Source organism: Rutidosis leptorrhynchoides, chromosome 4 (genome assembly GCF_046630445.1).
Source record: "Rutidosis leptorrhynchoides isolate AG116_Rl617_1_P2 chromosome 4, CSIRO_AGI_Rlap_v1, whole genome shotgun sequence".
In the NCBI taxonomy this organism is placed as follows: domain Eukaryota; kingdom Viridiplantae; phylum Streptophyta; class Magnoliopsida; order Asterales; family Asteraceae; genus Rutidosis; species Rutidosis leptorrhynchoides.
Genome location: NC_092336.1, coordinates 205,398,610 through 205,420,721, shown reverse-complemented (window position 1 = coordinate 205,420,721; position 22,112 = coordinate 205,398,610). Strand labels below are relative to the sequence as shown.

The 22,112-nt window shown below is 34.6% G+C and overlaps 1 protein-coding gene across 1 annotated transcript; it reads right to left on the bottom strand.

Annotated features, from left to right (window-relative positions):
• Nucleotides 1-4,162: 4,162 nt before the first annotated feature.
• On the bottom strand, nucleotides 4,163-9,186 carry LOC139843256 (uncharacterized). Its single transcript, XM_071833325.1, has 3 exons — nucleotides 8,336-9,186; nucleotides 5,257-5,506; nucleotides 4,163-4,471 (listed from the first exon to the last, which is right to left on the bottom strand). Exons 1-3 carry the CDS (start codon nucleotides 9,121-9,123, stop codon nucleotides 4,280-4,282), a joined length of 1,230 nt encoding a protein of 409 aa, XP_071689426.1. The 5' UTR covers nucleotides 9,124-9,186; the 3' UTR covers nucleotides 4,163-4,279.
• Nucleotides 9,187-22,112: the final 12,926 nt, after the last annotated feature.

The window sequence follows — 22,112 nt, the reverse complement described above, 5'->3', positions numbered from 1 at the left end:
TTTAATTTTGGTCGGAAATCTCCGGGTCGTCACAGTTTATCTAAGTATAACTTTGCTGGCTCGATTTGATGGTTACCCGGCTGAGTGAATTAAAGCTTTACTGACTAAACTAAGCTCATTTGCTGGTCCGGCTAGCTGGTTCTTCTTAATTGCTGGCTTGCCTTCAACTATCAAAAACTTTATTCATTAAAACATAACTACTTCAGTTTAAGGACTGAAGTAGGGTCACCCCTGAGCTTCTTGAACCAGCTCCAAAAACACTTAGATGGTACGAAATAGATGGCAACACGACCATTGCTTGGCCTGATTCGGGAGTAACATCTTTTGAGCTCGTGATGGCTGTGTTGCTGGTTACATTGCCCAGCTCACCCGCATCAGAATGCAACACTTATACATATACATATATAGTTTACCTACGCGCATCCACCTACCAATACCATGCAAACAAAAAAAATGCATAAACGAGCTATTATCACCAAAATACAACTAGCAACAACGTTAGTATATAAATCACCACAATTATAAACTAAACATAACAAGGCATAAACATGCTAACCGTTCTCCCGCTTTAGTACTACCGACTTGTAGTCAACCAATGACGTCGAGTCTCACTCGTATGTTGTCACCGACTTGTGACTCATCATATGGTGTCACCGACTTGTGAGTCACCAAAAGGTGTCACCGACTTGCGAACCACCCACTAATATGCATGGGTCACCGACTTGTGAGCGCCATGTGGTATCACCGACTTGTGAAGCACCACTAAGTGTCACCGACTTGTGAACACTATGAAGTGTTACCGACTTATGAATCACTTCACCGACTCATGGTGTCACCGACTTGTGAATCACCATTAGGTGTCACCGACTTGTGAATCACCTACCGAGACACTACCGACCCGTAGTTCCCTTCCCGCATACCAACTAAATAAGTCACCGACTTGTGGCACAACACCAATACCAACAATGAGTCACCGGCCCGTGACACAACACCAATACTCACGATGTGGCACCGAAGACCCACATCGCGTACGAGTAAATAAACTACATACATACATGTATAAATATTCCACTCACCTTGATTGATTGAAGAACGTAACCCTCGAGCTTGAACTTTCCAATCAACCACTCGTAAATCACCTAAGCAATTTACACATACAAATAAGCTACTACTCTAGCTTATACATCAAACATCACAAGTGCAATTTCGACCCATTTATACTTGCTTCAACTTGACTAAGTCAAATTTCACCCAAACCACCCATAATCACAACTAATTAGTGATTATGTTCCAATAACTCAATAAACACCATGTTTGATCTTTCAAAACATTTACTAGCACAATTCATACAAAAACCCATTTTAACACTTAGACTTATAATTTGGTCAAACTTTAACCCATTAACAATCTTTCATCAATACACAAGTGTATTAGTGATTTAACAACACATTTAACACTTACAACACCAAATCACATGACCAAACCCTATATTACAAGCCTTAGGGTTTTATTACACCAATTTAACCCAAATTCACCCATTTAACCCCCAAATGGGTCTTACATGTCACACATGAACAAACCCTAGCTATAAACCAAATTGAACTCAAAAACTCGGAGTTAGAACTTACCAATACTATCACAACGTAGCTAGAGACGTAGGGAACAACTTTAAAACTCGGACTCAAGCAAGATTTGGTCTTCTTCTTCCCCAAAACAAGCTTTCTCTCACTAAAACTCCAACTCTCTCTCTAGAAATTAATTGGTGAAGGTGAAAGAGTTTTTAAAGTGCTAAGGATAAGCTTGGATCAGCCTTTAAGTCCCCAAAATCGGTCACAAGGGAAAAGACCAATACACCCCCAAAAGATGCCATTAAAATGGACTTAAAAGTCATTTCAGCGACATTTGTCGTATTTCGCGACACTTCGTCGCGTTTCGCGACACCAGGACGTGATAAACAGCACTCAAACGCGACAAAGTGGACAGAAATCACCATCAGAAGTTGTCGCGTTTTGAGCATGTTTGTCACGGATCACGACGCACAAGAACGCGACAAACCACCTCCGAACTCGACAGTTTACCTGATGTACTCCAATTTCACTTTTAAAACATCCCAAAGTCAAACGTGGTCAATGCATTACATCCAAACTATTAAATAATCGTTCTTGGACTTCAAATGACGCCCCGAGCGTCATTTTAGATAAACGGGGTGTTACACAAAAGATACGGTCATTCAAAGTTCTTACACAACAAGCACCACACACCACACATGGTGCGTGGTTGCATGAAAAATTGGTTGTCTCGGTCAATATCTCGGCAACACGCATCCGCACCAAGCACCAAACATCGGTGCGTGATGCATGATCAGTGAACCTTTTTGCAATTACGATTTTTAGATGGCATATTGTTAAACACTTTTGCAAATGAAAGCATTTTGACCAATTTTCCATTGGTTTTAATGTCATTACTTCATCAACAGTCACTCTTTGGATGTTTTTGAGGCTTTGTATTCAGTGATGATTTGATTAAGAAAAGTGATCTACTAATTCTATTAGACTATGTACTTTTACTTAGCTTAGATACATGTAAAAATGTATTTAACTAAAACTCTAGTTGTTAATTCCATCGTAGTGTGCCATCTGGCATCTGGAGTTTTTTTTTTTTTTTTTTTTTTTTTTTTAATATAACATTCGCCGTTAAAAAAAAAAAAAGCTATACTACTAACTTAAACACTAATGTTAGGAAGGTTACAAGTGTTGGGAAGGTTTTTTGGTTCCTTCAAATCTCCTGTTTTGGACCCTGGTTCTAGTGTTAGGAAGGTTACAAGTGGGCTCGTGAGTAGTCCAGTTCGATCGGCTGATTTCGGGTCGAAGTCTGTTCATGATGCGGGTTCAAAAGAGGATATGGATGTTGTTCAGGAGCCAAGTAATGGTTCTGTCAAAAATGCTGCTTGCTGTCAAGATGAAGTCAGGCCAGTTAGTGGGCCAAAGCATGGCCCAGTTGCAGCTATCAGGACAGTTAACGGGCCAAATCATGGCCCTGCTACAGCTACTACTTCTGCTACAGCTACTACTTCTGTTGATTTTATCAGGCCTGATCTTGGGCCTGGGCAGGGCTCAGAATGTGTAGTTCTTGCTGCCTCTCCTGAAAATTTAGACTTAAATGACGATAACATCACGTTTGCAGAACGATTGTCTCGTTTGAAGATGGAGAAGAAGAAAAAGGAAGAAATAAAGGCAACTCGAAAGGATGAAACGAATGAAGATAGGTCGTTACTGGTTTTGATCGGGCGTAGCGGAAGAGAATATTGCGATTGTGAAGACCCCACGTGCGAAGGTTTTTGCAAATCGTGGTACGTTTTGAATAGGAATGTTCCTAGAAGTCAACTCGGAGACGTGAACATGAGGCCGAGTAGGAATGTCGCTTCCACATCGGGTTCTTATAAGCTCATTGATCGAGATGATGATTTGGATTACGGGGATGCTATTCAGAATTTGTTTATGGGTGGCAAGGTGATCAAGAAGAGCGGTTTTGCGGAGTCAAGTAAAGGTGGTTCATCGGCTTTGGAGAATGAAAAATGACCGAGGAGGCTATGGCGGCTTTTGATGCCATGATGACGAAAATGACCGAGGAGAGCGAACTGGTTAATGCTACTCTTGTTAATCATAGTGAAGTCCCTTGTGTGCCGTTAAAAAACAGGTATCAACAAAAGGGGAAGAAGAAACAATTGGTTCAGGGCGCTGAAATGAAAAAATTCGGCGTGTTTATCAAAGATATTTGAGTCGGTTTGTTCATCGTCGTGTTTCGTAGTGTCTTTCGGGTCTATGTTTTATTTGTTGTTTAGCCCCAAGTTGTTTAGATTTTTGGTTCGATGAGGCTCGGTAGATAATCTGTATGTTTGTCGCTTTCTAGGTACGAGCCTCATCGGGGTTTCTCTATTGTATCCTTTGTTGAAGACGTTTTATATTCGAAAACGTTTTTCGGTTTTATTTAAGTATTCGTTTTTTCGCCAAAAAAAAAAAAAAAAAAAAAAAAAAAAAAAAACTAATGGATGAAAACATGGGGGTTACAACATGATTCTCCATCTTGCAGATCTGATCTCCGTTCTAATAAATATTATTATTAGTGATGATGATATAAACTATTATTGTCTACACAGTTATAATTCTATAAAAGTTATCCCCAATATTTGCACTAGAATTACCACCCCTCTGCGCAATCGGGTAGTAGTGTTGTTGCTAACAAGAAGTACGATATACATATGAAACTAATGTACAACATACTATGAAACAAGAACTTGTACACTTTGTTGTGAGGATGAAAGTGTCTCTCTATTGTGACTTTGTAAGAGCGATTCATGGTTAGAATCGGTAGGCATTACGGGTCGAATGTTGCCCGGATTTAACGGAAACAAGAACTTGTAGTAACCATCCATCATTGCTTCAAGATTGCAAGTCTCTGCAACACCAGGAATCTGTACCAACAACAAAAAATGTGCAACTACTTTCAGATTGTGTTCAAAATGCATCTTTTCAACACATGACTACCAAAATCATATACAAAGCAAGGTTGCAAAAGTCTCTACTTGGGAAGTAATCGGTCAGGACTTCGGAGGGAGTAATCAACAATTCAGGGATTTATCAGGGATTAATCGAAATGGAGTTTTTATTTAAAAAATAAATTTCAAAATTATAAGTGTAAATATAGAAAAAAAACCATAAACATAAACTTTAGCATAATTGTCTAGAAACATAAATTTAATTGTTCATTTTGTTCAAAAACTCTGAAATTTCAGCTTAAATTCATGTTAAATTGTTGACCAATTTTTACTGTGACCAACAAATCCGATTTTCACCCATCAACCAACGTCGACCGGTTAATTAAACGGATTTTGAAAAATCGGAACAGTCTGTTTTTAAAAAGTAGTAATCGGGGATTAATCAAGAGTAATTGGGGTTTTCTTTACAATAGTGATACAAGGTATGGTTTACTGGTAAGTATGTGAGTTGTGCAGTTCCATATACAAAATATATATATATATATATATATATATATATATATATATATATATATATATATATATATATATATATATATATATATATATATATATATATATATATATATATATATATATATATATATATATATATATATATATATTTATTTAATTTTTTTTTTTTTTTTTTTTTTAGTATGTATGTTGTGCAATTCCATTTACAAAATATAATATGGATTGTTTTGGAAATTAATAGGTACCTGATAGATATCGCGCATATAACCATACAGGTTTGGATATTCAACCACCTTTTTCTTTGAACACTTGAACATGCAATTGTATACAAGATCAAACCGGATCAAAGTAGTAAATAAACATACGTCCGCTAGTGTAAGTTTATCTCCACATAGATATCGTGAACCTTGTAAATGATCATCCACTTTGTCCAATGCACTAAACAGGTCATTTACCGCAGTATCATATGCTTCTTGGCTCTGTGCAAACCCACATCTGCAAATGATTTGGATAGACGTCTATAAATCCAAGCTATAACTTAATATTAATAGATACAATGAATCTAAATTCAAACATTAATGTCAGCTAGTGGTGGCAAAATGAGCGGGTCGGATGAGTTAGTTATCCATATAAGGTGACCCGGATACCTTTTTGTTTCCCAATTATGCATACAATTGAAAGATTTTGTTATTACAGTAACAGTAAAAATTAGTAAAAAGTAAAAACTAACATCATATATCATATATTCATATGCATTAAAAATTATATATGGTCGACCTTTAACCAATCCAACCAAGTTGACACTCACTTTTACAGCAAACATGAGACAAAAAAAAAACACCCATATAGAATTATTAATTAGTAATCTGATTGAAATTGCAGCCTCTAAATTGTCAGCCATTAGTATGTATATCTCTTCCGTTAATCATTTATATTTAGTTTATGTTTATTCGCTATTCCTTAGACAAGCAAAGTCTCCTGTTAGGATTGTCAGTCATGAAAATTATACATCAAAGACGTGGTATAACGATATGACTCTTATTATGTATACAGTATAAGTATATAAATGTTATACACAAATGCAATAGCTTACATTAAACGCCAGTAAAGTCTAAATTGCGCATTTGCGCTGCATTCAAATGACATTTACCTTGTTCTTTGAAGCAATAAAACAGTATCTGCACTCTGCATTCTCATCTAGCATGAGAATATAAAATCTCACAAATTTTTACCTAATGGTGTATCCTAGGAGATACACGCATAAAAACATCATTTTCATACAAAAAACTCGATCAAAGAGCACAAGACATAATGAAATTTGGCAGTTTTCAGAGTTTGCCGCCCAGCGTTTATCAGGCCGCCCAGCGTCAAGCGTAAGCCCTGCAGGCAGCTTCTATGCATAAGCCCTTTAACTCAGCGCGTGAACGGCACGTAGCCACGTCAGCACACGCCACCTACATTCAGGATACTTCACGTAACAGAACCATTCAGTGATTGACACGTGTATCCCGTGAATTTCGGACATTCTACGCCTATAAATAGACCCCCTGGGTCACCACATTTCACATCATTTTGATCTGAACTTCAGTCAGAGAGAAGTACACTTTCTCTCTCACACAGTTCTTTCTCACTCTAAAACATCATTAGCCGCTTAGCAGCAGTACGCTAGACGGATCATTACACATTGATCCACAGATTGGTTGAGGCCACCCCACAGATCTTATATCTGTGTTCCGGGTCTGCAGAGATTATTTCTCGAGGGCAAACAACAATCAACAGTACAAGGTTTAAAAAAACGGAAACGCGCCTCGAGGCGTTTTCTCTTTGTGAGGCGAGGCGTACGCCTCAAGGCGAACCGAGGCGTACATTCGAGGCGGAGTTAAAAAAATACATATAAAATTATAAGTTCATTATACTATGGAGCATATGAGGCATTTGTGAAAAATATATTATTATTATAGAGCATATGAGTAACAGGACTCTTCAATATTATTATTATTATACACTACGTATTATATATATGTTGTAATATATGTTTTAAAAAGTGTAATATAGTGTAAGGACTTGCTTGCAAATTTAGCTAAACCAAGAGGATATGCTTGCAAAATCTAGCCAAAATATGATAGAGTAGGTACAGATGAGATTGGACTTCAAAAGATATTAAATTGCAATTTACTTTTCTTCTTTCCTTCATTCTTCTCATCGGTTATCTCTTTTCTTCTTTATCCTCATCTCTTTTCTCTCAATCTTCATCTTCCTCCTCTCTTTTCTTCTATTTCATTCAATCATGTTTCTCATGTCAAAAACAGAAGGATTCAGCTGCCCTAATTTTGCCGCCACCAATTTTCCAGCTATTTTTTCTAAGGGGCGTACGTTTTTTCTAAACAATTGAGGCGTACGTTTTTCGTAGTGAGGCGTAGGTGTGAGGCGTACGTTTTTATTCAGCAATGAGGCGTGCGTTTTGAAACGGTCAATTGCAATTTCGTAGTGAGGCGCGCCTCGAGGCGTACGTTTTTTTAAACCATGCAACAGTATACGCCACACGCTGAGCAGCTAATTTTCTGTACTAGTACCTTAAAGCCGCTATACGGAAAATCGTACTAACATTACCCATCGGTTGTGTTATGACAAATTTTTTATTTATTTAAATTTTTTTTTTTTAAGGCTGCGGCCATGAGGATTGAACCATGACAGATGTAAAATAGATATGGATATTACAAGAATATGACGGATGTGAAATAGGCTGTGTTATAACAGTCTGATAGCATGTTCTTACCTTCTTAGGATTTGCAATAACCTATTGATAGGGTATGCAATAACTCAAGAAATGCAACATAATTATTGCGATTTTGAACAAAAACAATTACTTACTGTTTGGATTAAATTTTGTGATAAATGATCATATTCAAATCAGCAAGGAAGGGAGGTCACCGGTGAGAATATCGAATATCATGATCAATGTAAACTACATAACTATCCATATGGCTTCAATCAACTGAGTATCTAATTTCATGCTATGCTAAGCTCAATAGCAACTCCTAAATGGTAGCCAAAAATCTAATTTGAACCACAAAATGAATTTGTTTAATGGAATAATGTTACGTCCCACATCACTTCAAGCACATTTTGAGCGTATACAACCATGAATTCAGGTCTGAAACTACACATCATCTTGAGATCAAGTAATCAGCTTTCCAATACGGGTTAAGGATTAATACAAATATCTACCATATACTCCGTAATACTTTCTATTCAGGATACAAAATACCAAAAAACTAAGATAATTGATAAATCTACTACTTTATGCGAAAAGAAAAATATTACCTATAAACACCATTGTTGATACTCGGATAAATTAAGCTATTCCATTCATCAATCTGTCCCTTAAGCTCCGGTGGAGCCAAATCCAAATCCGGATTCTTTGCCACGTCATTCAAACCCGAATTAAACAACTCTATTATATCATAACTTTCATTACAAACAACTTCTTTTTTCTTTACATCCCAAAGCATAGGAACAGTACACCTTCCATCATACCCACCAGCTCTCATTTTATAAATCTCCCTAACACTTTTTGCCCCGTTTGCCTTATCATTAGTCGGAATATAAACATTATTATTAGTTAAATTCCCAGTCGGGTTAGTTGGGAAGACCCATGACCCGTCTAATCCGGGTAAGGGAATGGAAACGGGTATGGCGTGTTGGAGGCCTTTAAGGGCACGAACGATGAGGGTGCGGTGGGCCCAGGGGCAAGGAAGGGCGGCGTAGAGGTGGAGGGAGGTGGGGTTGAGGAGTTTTGGGTTGGGGTTACGGAATTGGGAAGTGGGCCGGGTGTAGGATCCGGATGGGTCAGATGGAGCGAGTTGGGACATCATGAGAAGCCAGATGGTGGACCAGGTGGTACGGACGGTGGAGATTAGGAGTTGAGGTGGGAGAGATTTGCCCCATAGGATGTTTGTTATGGAAGTTATGAGTTGTGTTGGGTTGTTGTTGTTGATGGACATTCTTGGTGTGGAAGGACGGTGGTTTGTGGTGGTGAAAGATGGTGGTCGGAGGGGGGTGGTGGTGGTGGTGGGTCGGAAGAGGAGGTGGGGAGTGGTGAGGAGTGACATTCTTGTTGAGTCACTTCTGATCTCTATCTTTGTTACTACGTACCATATTAGACTAGTCTATAACTTTAACAGGGAACCGGAAACCTTATGGTTTTTAGTGGTAGAATAAGTGAAAGTCATTAGTTCGATCATTAAAATGTCCTTGAGTGTAAATTGACCCTCTGGCTAACCTATGTTTAAAGGGGGACATGCGTTAGGGATTGAACTCATGACCACTGTATGCTGCATGTCCCCAATCACTAGGCTACCATCGTGAGGACTTGATTCTTTTTTCTTTTTTTTTACGAGGAACCCCACTATGGGCTAGAGCACATTGACTCCCCCACCGCAGATAAACCCCGGGTAAACGACAAGCCAACCCTCCACCGCTACCGGGTAAAGCATCCTCCAGCTTTGGTCATTAAATGCGGGCACCCCTTGGAGTTGAACCCGAGACGAGGACTTGATTCTTTAAACTAATTGAACACTAATAGTGTTGGTGTATATTGACCTTATAGGAAGGTTTTACTGGCCCGCTCAATGGGATAAAGGCTCGACCACATGCCCGTATGGATTGTGGTTCGATGTCCCCTGGTTGGTTCGGGTTTCTGCCCAAACGTATGCGTGGGTGACAAATAAGAGTATTAATAAAATGGCCGTATTGAATATATTTGTACATGAAATGTATATTAATAAAGGTCAGAAAAAATGGCCGTTGGCTCTCAAAATTTGTTAAAAATTACACGTATGAACGTACTATATATTTTTAACTAGAAAAAATTCGACTGCGCGTTGCTGCGGTTGTGTTCAACGCGCGGTCATATTTGTATATACGTTGTTTGGTACCTAATATATCTAGTAGGTTGGGTTGTTTGTTGGACGTGTACGTATATGTATGAAATATAGCTCGAAATATTTAGTGTTTTTTTGACGATGTCCGTTTCGCGTATAGTTAGTCGCGTTGTGTTCGTAAAATAATATCGAGTTGAACGGTGGTCTCGGTAAAATTTAGCTCGCACCGAGCGAGAATATAGGGCCCGTTATTTAGTGTTTTTTTAACGATGTCCGTTTCGCGCATAGTTAGCCCCGTTGTGTCCGTCTGATTTTTTCGAGTTGAATGGTGGTCTCGGAAAAATTTAACTCGGACCGAGCGAGAAGATAGGGCCCGTTAAAAATACGGGTGGAATCATTTTCTTTTGTTTTTTTTAAATTATATATTTACGCTTTTTACCCCTAAAGAACTAGAAAGTTGGGGGGTCGTTTTGTATATGAAGCCGAATTTGAGGGGCCGTGAACGTAAACTCAAAAATAACAAAAACTCAAAAATAACAAACGGTAATCTAATTCCGTCCTCTGTGGGTCGTAAATAACTACTAGTATTTTTGTCTTTTTATTATTTCTCCTTGTAAACTTCGATCTCTTCATTCATGGTATCAAAATCACAAACCATAATTTCTTTATAAACACTAATATGACAACATTTACCCAAATCAATAATCACCAATAACAACGTATACAATAAATCATGATCAATAACAATGCGTTTAATAAACCATAAAAATAATTTAAATTTTACGTAAAAATACAAAAATCTCGTACTTTTGGACGAGATTGTCAAATTTTAATCCTTAATGGCATAATAGGTTGAAGTAGTCTTTTATAATACAACAACAACAAAAATCAATACCACATAAGTGGTGTATGGAGGATGTGATATGTAGACAATCATTCCCCTTATTCGAGAATAAAGACAAGTCATTTCTCCACCCAGAGTGAAACACTCTCAAGAGCAGAGAAAGTCATCCATCTCTTCCGAGAGGACCTACGGCCTTTAAGTAGGGAAAAGTTTTAAAAAATTAACATAAAACACTAAAATAAAAATAATAATAGACATCATGAAAATAGTAGAATCAAATTTCCACGAGTTTTAAATTTTGCCTGAAATTTAAGTAGTCTTTTATAATGGCTTTGATAATCGTGATATACATTAATTTTGTAAATTATATAAATTAGTTATAAGTTGTTATTTCTTGTTTATATGGATGACATTCGTGAACGACTTACAAACCCTTTATATCAACGATCCACCCATAATTACTTATTACTTATTGGGGGATGGGGGAATGTACATAAAGAAGAATAAATAAGTGGGTCGTATAAGTCTTAGTAATTATTAAAGTGAGCTACGTATATAAACGTGTGGGTCATAAGAATCAATAATGGTGTTTAAACTCCTCTATGGATCAAGTTGTAATATATTTCTCAGGTTGTATTTGATAATAAACCTTATTGTTTTTTCTGTTCAGTCTTTTAGATTCTGAATAGAGCTATTGTCGTTGAGTCCGAAATGATTCTGAATAGCGACATTATCCCCTCGTTTATCGACGTAGGAATCATAAGCATACATACATTAGATATCCCATTTAACATTGCGTTACAAACATCTTAAAACAGCTATCTCCACCTCAAAAATTGACCGAATTATATATGTGATTAAACTAGAGTAGATGGTTTATGATAATCGGTTGTTAATAATTCGAAAAAATTGCGCCTTTGGTCCTTATATGTATCAAACAACATAGGTGACTTTCTTCTTGACTCCGTTGACCTCCATTTTATCAATTTGTTTTACAGTTGACCTTGAAACTAACGCCCGTTAAATATTTTCGTTACAAGTGGTCTTATGTCTAGCACAAGAGGGTACTTTCGTCTTTTTATTCTTTCATTCCTTTTATCTTCTAATTACACCCACATTCTTCCATTCAAAACTTCAACTTCCATCTTTAATTTTCAAATTCAATCACCTAATTCAAATCAAATCACTAATAAAAATCTTCAATTCTCAAATCAAATTAAATACAGTAACAAATAATGGTCCAATAACCGTTTGATAGTAGCAACGAAGCGACAACAATTAGTTTGTTAGGATTTAGGACCCAAACAAGACAAGTGATTGATCATAATCACTAACTCACGAACGAAAAATGAATAATTAAAGCAAAACGATAAATAAACGACACATGATTTAACGTGGTTATATCCCAACTCCAAAACACGGAGAAAGGTTTAGTCCACGGGCGCAAACCAGAGATTTTTCACTATTAATTTCGTGCACATATGTTAGGGTTACAATAGAGTGTTTATATAGGAAAATCTAAACAAGGAAACAACTTAAAAAGCAAGAAAACGTGTTTTTCCTCGTCAGGCTCCCGGATAGGCTTAAGCCGCGCCGCGGCTGGTGGAGTCGCGCCGTGGCTTAAAGCATGATTTCAAAACTAACAGCATTGCCACCTTCGAACATCAATCCAAGTGTTGAGCCATGACGCACCTTAATGAGCCACGGCTCGCCTTAACACTAAACACACTTTTCATGTTGTTTTGATATCCTTCACACATCCAACAATCTCCCACTTGAAGGATGATCTAAACACAGCCCATTTTATCAACCCATAGACGATCATGTATCTCGACTTCATTGAACCTACCCATCTATACCGCCAAGAAAGCTTCTTGGGACACGCACATTCCAACTACTCGAGCTGGCAGCTTTCGATAAAGAACACTTCAACTAAACTCGCCAAAACGTAATCAACGCGCGGTCATATTTGTATATACGTTGTTTGGTACCTAATATATCTAGTAGGTTGGGTTGTTTGTTGGACGTGTACGTATATGTATGAAATATAGCTCGAAATATTTAGTGTTTTTTTGACGATGTCCGTTTCGCGTATAGTTAGTCGCGTTGTGTTCGTAAAATAATATCGAGTTGAACGGTGGTCTCGGTAAAATTTAGCTCGCACCGAGCGAGAATATAGGGCCCGTTATTTAGTGTTTTTTTAACGATGTCCGTTTCGCGCATAGTTAGCCCCGTTGTGTCCGTCTGATTTTTTCGAGTTGAATGGTGGTCTCGGAAAAATTTAACTCGGACCGAGCGAGAAGATAGGGCCCGTTAAAAATACGGGTGGAATCATTTTCTTTTGTTTTTTTTAAATTATATATTTACGCTTTTTACCCCTAAAGAACTAGAAAGTTGGGGGGTCGTTTTGTATATGAAGCCGAATTTGAGGGGCCGTGAACGTAAACTCAAAAATAACAAAAACTCAAAAATAACAAACGGTAATCTAATTCCGTCCTCTGTGGGTCGTAAATAACTACTAGTATTTTTGTCTTTTTATTATTTCTCCTTGTAAACTTCGATCTCTTCATTCATGGTATCAAAATCACAAACCATAATTTCTTTATAAACACTAATATGACAACATTTACCCAAATCAATAATCACCAATAACAACGTATACAATAAATCATGATCAATAACAATGCGTTTAATAAACCATAAAAATAATTTAAATTTTACGTAAAAATACAAAAATCTCGTACTTTTGGACGAGATTGTCAAATTTTAATCCTTAATGGCATAATAGGTTGAAGTAGTCTTTTATAATACAACAACAACAAAAATCAATACCACATAAGTGGTGTATGGAGGATGTGATATGTAGACAATCATTCCCCTTATTCGAGAATAAAGACAAGTCATTTCTCCACCCAGAGTGAAACACTCTCAAGAGCAGAGAAAGTCATCCATCTCTTCCGAGAGGACCTACGGCCTTTAAGTAGGGAAAAGTTTTAAAAAATTAACATAAAACACTAAAATAAAAATAATAATAGACATCATGAAAATAGTAGAATCAAATTTCCACGAGTTTTAAATTTTGCCTGAAATTTAAGTAGTCTTTTATAATGGCTTTGATAATCGTGATATACATTAATTTTGTAAATTATATAAATTAGTTATAAGTTGTTATTTCTTGTTTATATGGATGACATTCGTGAACGACTTACAAACCCTTTATATCAACGATCCACCCATAATTACTTATTACTTATTGGGGGATGGGGGAATGTACATAAAGAAGAATAAATAAGTGGGTCGTATAAGTCTTAGTAATTATTAAAGTGAGCTACGTATATAAACGTGTGGGTCATAAGAATCAATAATGGTGTTTAAACTCCTCTATGGATCAAGTTGTAATATATTTCTCAGGTTGTATTTGATAATAAACCTTATTGTTTTTTCTGTTCAGTCTTTTAGATTCTGAATAGAGCTATTGTCGTTGAGTCCGAAATGATTCTGAATAGCGACATTATCCCCTCGTTTATCGACGTAGGAATCATAAGCATACATACATTAGATATCCCATTTAACATTGCGTTACAAACATCTTAAAACAGCTATCTCCACCTCAAAAATTGACCGAATTATATATGTGATTAAACTAGAGTAGATGGTTTATGATAATCGGTTGTTAATAATTCGAAAAAATTGCGCCTTTGGTCCTTATATGTATCAAACAACATAGGTGACTTTCTTCTTGACTCCGTTGACCTCCATTTTATCAATTTGTTTTACAGTTGACCTTGAAACTAACGCCCGTTAAATATTTTCGTTACAAGTGGTCTTATGTCTAGCACAAGAGGGTACTTTCGTCTTTTTATTCTTTCATTCCTTTTATCTTCTAATTACACCCACATTCTTCCATTCAAAACTTCAACTTCCATCTTTAATTTTCAAATTCAATCACCTAATTCAAATCAAATCACTAATAAAAATCTTCAATTCTCAAATCAAATTAAATACAGTAACAAATAATGGTCCAATAACCGTTTGATAGTAGCAACGAAGCGACAACAATTAGTTTGTTAGGATTTAGGACCCAAACAAGACAAGTGATTGATCATAATCACTAACTCACGAACGAAAAATGAATAATTAAAGCAAAACGATAAATAAACGACACATGATTTAACGTGGTTATATCCCAACTCCAAAACACGGAGAAAGGTTTAGTCCACGGGCGCAAACCAGAGATTTTTCACTATTAATTTCGTGCACATATGTTAGGGTTACAATAGAGTGTTTATATAGGAAAATCTAAACAAGGAAACAACTTAAAAAGCAAGAAAACGTGTTTTTCCTCGTCAGGCTCCCGGATAGGCTTAAGCCGCGCCGCGGCTGGTGGAGTCGCGCCGTGGCTTAAAGCATGATTTCAAAACTAACAGCATTGCCACCTTCGAACATCAATCCAAGTGTTGAGCCATGACGCACCTTAATGAGCCACGGCTCGCCTTAACACTAAACACACTTTTCATGTTGTTTTGATATCCTTCACACATCCAACAATCTCCCACTTGAAGGATGATCTAAACACAGCCCATTTTATCAACCCATAGACGATCATGTATCTCGACTTCATTGAACCTACCCATCTATACCGCCAAGAAAGCTTCTTGGGACACGCACATTCCAACTACTCGAGCTGGCAGCTTTCGATAAAGAACACTTCAACTAAACTCGCCAAAACGTAATCAACTTCACCTGTCAATTGTGTTAAACACCCACAGCAACTCTAGATTACCCGATTATGGAACTCCATTTGAACGCTGCCGAATAAACACCCGGGACACGCCACACTTCCACGCCATGGGAAGGAAGACTTTCGAAACTCAAACACCCGTGTAATAATCTAATATTCGTTGCTAGCTTGGGTCATCTCTCGATTTTCGCGCCACCATCTTCTAACACGAAGATCATCTTCATACAGGAGAAGACCAATTGAAGTATGCGACTCTTCAATTGTAGGATTCTTCATGAGATTAAACCGCCTTACCAATCACTCTAGACATGTCCAATCCTGAACACACATGTCCATGATTACCCTCGTACAGGATTTCACCGTCTATCTATGATTTTCCTTCCCAGCAATCAGAAAATTCAACAGACGCCCTCGTAGATGAAAGGACCCGTTCATACCGATTATAAACGATTCACAATAGTTGATTTCATTGCGAGGTATTTGACCTCTAAATGATACATTTTACAAACGTTGCATTCGTTTTTAAAAGACAAACTTTCATTACATCGAAAGTTGACGGCATGCATTCCATTTCATAATATATCCAACTATAATTGACTTAATAATAATCTTGATGAACTCAAGACTCGAATGCAACGTCTTTTGAAATATGTCATGAATGACTCCAAGTAATATCTCTAAAATGAGCAAATGCATAGCAGAAGATTTCTTTCATACATGAGAATAAACATGCTTTAAAGTGTCAACCAAAAGGTTGGTGAGTTCATAGGTTTATCATAAGCAATGGAATTCATAATTTTTAATAGACCACAAGATTTTAAATACAGTACACCTATCTCGTATATGAAACCATTTTTCATAATGCTTAGCAGAGTAGGTTCGTATCCTTTTCTTCCCCGTAGGTTGCCTCGCGATTTTTAAATAACCGTACACATATCTCGTGTACAAAATATAATACACATAACCTGTGTATAAAAATCATTCTCTCGATACATAACATTCACTTTGATTTCATTGCTCAACATGGTAACCGACCTTAACATATAATGCGCATCAATAATATCCTAAAAAACAGAACATCTCGTCTGTATAATATATAAACTTCGAGGTACTAAACACCACGCCCACTAGCTCTTCCGTCTAGTGAACATTCTGGGTGGGGGTGTTAAACCCAGTAGCTACCTTTAGGATTCGCGTGAATTAGGGCCATACCCGTTTCTAATTCTTAGGTTACCAAGCAATAATAATCAGGGAAAAAATATTCACAACAATTAGTGGCAATTATCACGTCCAACTAATTCAATAATAATCAACAGAACTTCTGTTTGCATAATAATTCATTCGAGGAATGTTTTGCTTGTGTCTATCTCGTCAAACATTTATAAAAGCATTTCATGTATTCGCAGTTCAAAATATATTTCAAAAGCATTTAATAAAGCAGTTATAGAAATAGCACATGTATTCTCAGTCCCAAAAATGTAAAGAGTAAAAGAGAATCAAATGAACTCACGATACGATATTTTGTAGTAAAAATATGCATACGACGGAACTGAACAATGCAGGGTTGGCCTCGGATTCAAGAACCTATATCATTTATATGTATATTAACACATATAATGGTAATCTAACAAATTTAGGTATTATTATTAATTGTTATTTTAGTAACTTGTACGTTTCATTAATAACTAAATTAACTATATTTATTTTTATATACATTAAATAGATAATTAATATTTATTATAAACATGTTAATATAGATATGTTTTATGTAAATAATATATTTTTATATAGAAAATCTTTATTTGATATATTAATAATTAATAATACTAATAATAATAATGATAAAAATAATAATATTAGTGCTAGAAATAATAAAAATAATAATGATAAAAATAATGATAATTCTAATAATAATAATAATGATAGTTCTAATAATAAAAATGATAATTTTTATAAAAAATTTAGTTTCAATAATAATACTACTTACATTAAAAATGATAATAATAATAATAATAATAATAATAATAATAATAATAATAATAATAATAATAATAATAATAATAATAATAATAAAAAAATGAGTAATAAGTAAACTACCTCAAAGAAGTAGTCCTAAAAAAAATGCCCAAGTCCGAGTTTGAACCCGCGACCTTCCGCTAACCCAATAACATCCTTAACCATTCCTTCTGTCTTACTTTTCTGATTAAATCTCATCTTGATTCTATATAACCCGTTTGTTTTGGCCTAAGTTGTAGTACCATTAAAAGATTAAGTGACCCACTAATTGACTAGCCCAATAGCCAAAAACGAATTACAACCCAACAAGTTAGGATCCAACAACTAGAAACCATCGATGCTTTCTAGTTCATCAACGAAATCAGCCAAAAATAATACGCTGCTATTCTTAATCATTTCATAATCATCATAAATTCTTTACCATCATTCGTTCATATCCTCATCGTCCCTACAGCTCATCATCATTATAAACATAACGACATTATCATGTGACCATTATCATCATCTTATGATCATACCATAACATCATCATCTAAGTAGTATCATCTATCACCGTATTATTTCCATTATGAAATCATTATCACAATCATCATCAGCATCGATCATCTTCTCCATACGTAATCATTAATCACGTTTTCATCAAATTCATCTTAATTGCATCATCTATTATCATCATTAGTTCGTTTAATATCATTATCTTTTATCATTATCACAACACGATCATAATCATTATCATCTTCTTTTAAATACAGTATTACAAACTAACCCTAATTATCATTATAATCATCATCATTATCATTATTATTAATTGTTTATCATCACCAACACTCCTTAACAAACCACCATCATCATTCAATCGTTTTAGCAGTAGGTACCAATGGAGTCTCGGCCCAATTGGAAAGACCGAAGCATAAGCCCAACAGAAGGAATAAATCACAACCCAAAGGAATGAAACCAATACTCCGTAACATATTCCTGAGTGGGGTTCATTATTTGTAATTGTCGGTTATGAATACAAATATAGTACTCCTTTATCTGTTTAAAAAAAAAGCAATAATATATAAGGTATGCAAGATAGTGGTGTCGGCCACAAGAGAAAAGAAAAGGGGTGCAATCATCAACCTTCTTTATTTAATCCCTTCGGTTGCTGTTGATTTAATGAAGAGAAAAAAAAATATCGCAGGTTTCCTCAACCTTCTTGAGGGTTTCGATTAATAGAAACAAGGCAGAGAAGTAAAAGGAGTTGCAGTGGTGTTTCTATGGAGTTGTAAACAAAAAAATATGAAGGTGGTCGTGTGGTTTGGCATATACAGAAACAAAAGAGAAAAATAATGGTGGAAAGGGTGGTTGATCGTGGTTGTTTGGTTTTCGATTAAGCTCGACAGAAAAACAGAAGTTAGCTGCTGTAGCAGTCCATGTTAAAGTTTTAAATGGTGGTTTAAGTGGTGAAGTGGAACAAGAAAAAGAGAAAGATATAAAGTGATCGATACATGGTGGGTTTCATTAGCTGTAGGTTTGTTGAAGTTGTGTTTGGGAGGACGTGATTGTGGGTTTGTGAATGTGGTGTCAAGATGGTGATGTTTTCGTTTTGGACTGGAAACATAAATAAGAAATAGAAGTGGAAACGGTTGTGATCAAGAAAGAAGAGAAGTGGATCGTTCTTAAGTGAGTTTTAGCAACAAGAATTAGTAGCAGAGGATTAAATGGTGTAGTTAATTGGTTGCTGTAGCAACTAATTGATGGAGATTGTTTTCTAGTAAGATGGTGGTCGACAGCATCTTCTTGATCAAGAGGAACAAACCAAAAAAATATAAAGCTGATAAAGACTTTAAAATGAATCTGATTGTATCTGATTATTAAATACGTGATTTGGAATTGATTGGTACGAATTAGCATAGAGGAATCTTCCATCAGGAAAAAGAAAAAAAATATATAAAAGTAGATTGTGACTTCAAACTTATTTTGTTTGAAACTATGGACTGGATTCGATACAAAGATAAGAAACAAAAATCAGTACAGTTGATGTTGAAGAAAAATGGATTCTGTATTTTTATTTGATATATTGATTAATATTAGTAATTATTAAACATAAAATATTAATAATAATACTTTCAACATTATTAATAATAAAAATAAATAATAAACTTAATAACAAGTATAATGATAATTATTAATAACATTGTTAACAATAATATTAATAATAATAATAATAATAATATTGATAAGGATAATAATAATAATAATAATAATAATAATACTAATAATAATAATAATAATAATAATAATAATAATAATAATAATAATAATAATAATAATAATAACTATGAGGGTAATGATAAAAGTAAATCAGATAATGATAATAATAATTTTTGTAACAATAATATTATAACAATTTAAATGTATAAACTTTCCTATTTATATATATTATTATATATAGTAATACTATTAATACTGATATTAATATTAATATTAATGAAGTAATAATAATAATAGTATAACAACTATATTTATAATTAAATTTAAATTTTATATATTAATATTACATATTATTAATTATGTAATACTTAATAATTATATAATATATTTTAAATAATAACAAATATTTAATATTCAATATTTTTACATAATATATATTATAATATACATACAATCAATAATTATGTATATCAATCATATATATATATATATATATATATATATATATATATATATATATATATATATATATATATATATATATATATATATATATATATATATATATATTCCAACTACTACATATTTAATCATGTTTTAAATATCAAGATTAAGTTTTCTTTCTAAATTACATAGTAGTTTATTAATATTTTTAATTCAAAATATATAATTATTTACATGTATAATTTATATATATATATATATATATATATATATATATACACACACACACATTTTTATTTACGATTAATGGTTCGTGAATCGTCGAAAATAGTCACCGGGTAATCAGATATATGAAAGCAGTTCAAAAATTTTGAGACTCAACATTACAGACTTTGCTTATCGTGTCAAAATCATATAGAGATTAAGTTTAAATTTGGTCAGAAATCTCCGGGTCGTAACAGTACCTACCCGTTAAAGAAATTTCGTCCCGAAATTTGATCGAGGTCGTCATGGCTAACAATAAGAATGTTTTTATGACAAATATGAGTTGATAAATAGAGTTTTATCATCATTGAGTAATATAAATAAGATAATTCGATTACTCGAAGAGTACGAGTGAAGCTATCACAAAATAGTGGTATGAGTAAATAAAGATTCGTCTTTTGACGTAGTCACGGTTATTCTTCCGGTATTCAAGGAATTTAAAGAAATCTTTGAAATCCACATAAGATATGATTCTTTGGTAATTAAGGAAATTAAGATCTTCTTTGGTTAAATGCGATAATCTGTTTTGATTGTTCTATCTGATATTTTACTATAAATCCACCCCCTTCGTTTCCTTTATATTTTGGAGTTCCATACTTTTATTTTCTCTTCCCGACTTTAGTTCAAGCGAATAATGGTCCAGAATTCGTAGGTGCGAAATTTGGAATGAACATAACTAATGTTCTGAGAGAGAAATTGTAATAGCACGATCTTGATTTGTTTAATTTACCAAAATTCAAGAGAAAGGATAGAACTATCAGGAATATATGTTTTCGATATATTTGAACATTAGGTAGAATGTAAGAGTCGTGTAACATGGCACATGATAATGTTATGATCTGTGAATCATCACGTTCCATTAAAAACTCAGCATGACTTACTGTAATATAATCACGTTGATCAAGTGTCATTATATTATACTAACTCATGCTTCAGTTTCCAACACTACTTCAAAAACATTCATATTTTGAAATTCGAATTTTCCAGAATTTAGAAACTAAATAGTTTCCTTTCTGATGTAACACCGATATCGCCAAGAGATAAATGATTTTAGATAAGATTAGTTATAAAAATATCTTCAGAAATATCGAGGATATTTATAATGAAAGATACGATAATATCTTAGAATTTCTAATATCGATGGATGATGATGAAGATTTGTCAAATAAGGTTTAGAGTCAGGAGTAAGGTATTCGTTAATGACTTCAGCAGACACTGAATCATTTGGATTCTTTGAAGGCAGGTTTAGTCTTTGGATTTGTTCACAGCCTACTTCATAGTTTGCTCAAATCGTTTTTCAGTATCAAAACTTTTGAGATTTTTCAGTATGTCGCTCTTTATTATCAAACTTTTGACTGTTTAAACAGTCTTCAGTTTTTGCTGCTTCATCAGCTTTTTCAGAACTCAGAGATCTGATTCATAAGCTAGAGTGCTTTTCAGGAATTCAGAGATTCCGAATTAAAATTCATCAGTCCAGAAGATATACGTTATATATAAATATATAACCGTTGACGTAGGAACGCTGTGAAATTCGAGAATTAATGATTAATGCTTCCCGGTATTTGGTATGGCAACTATCGTTACAATATGTCGATGAGTACATGATAGGGTTTCAATAAATAAGTATAGCAATTTTTCGGAGAGATTTAAGCCAAGGAGCAACGAGGTTGCTGGTACATCTGTTGGTAATATAGCAGAATATAAAAGGTTTCC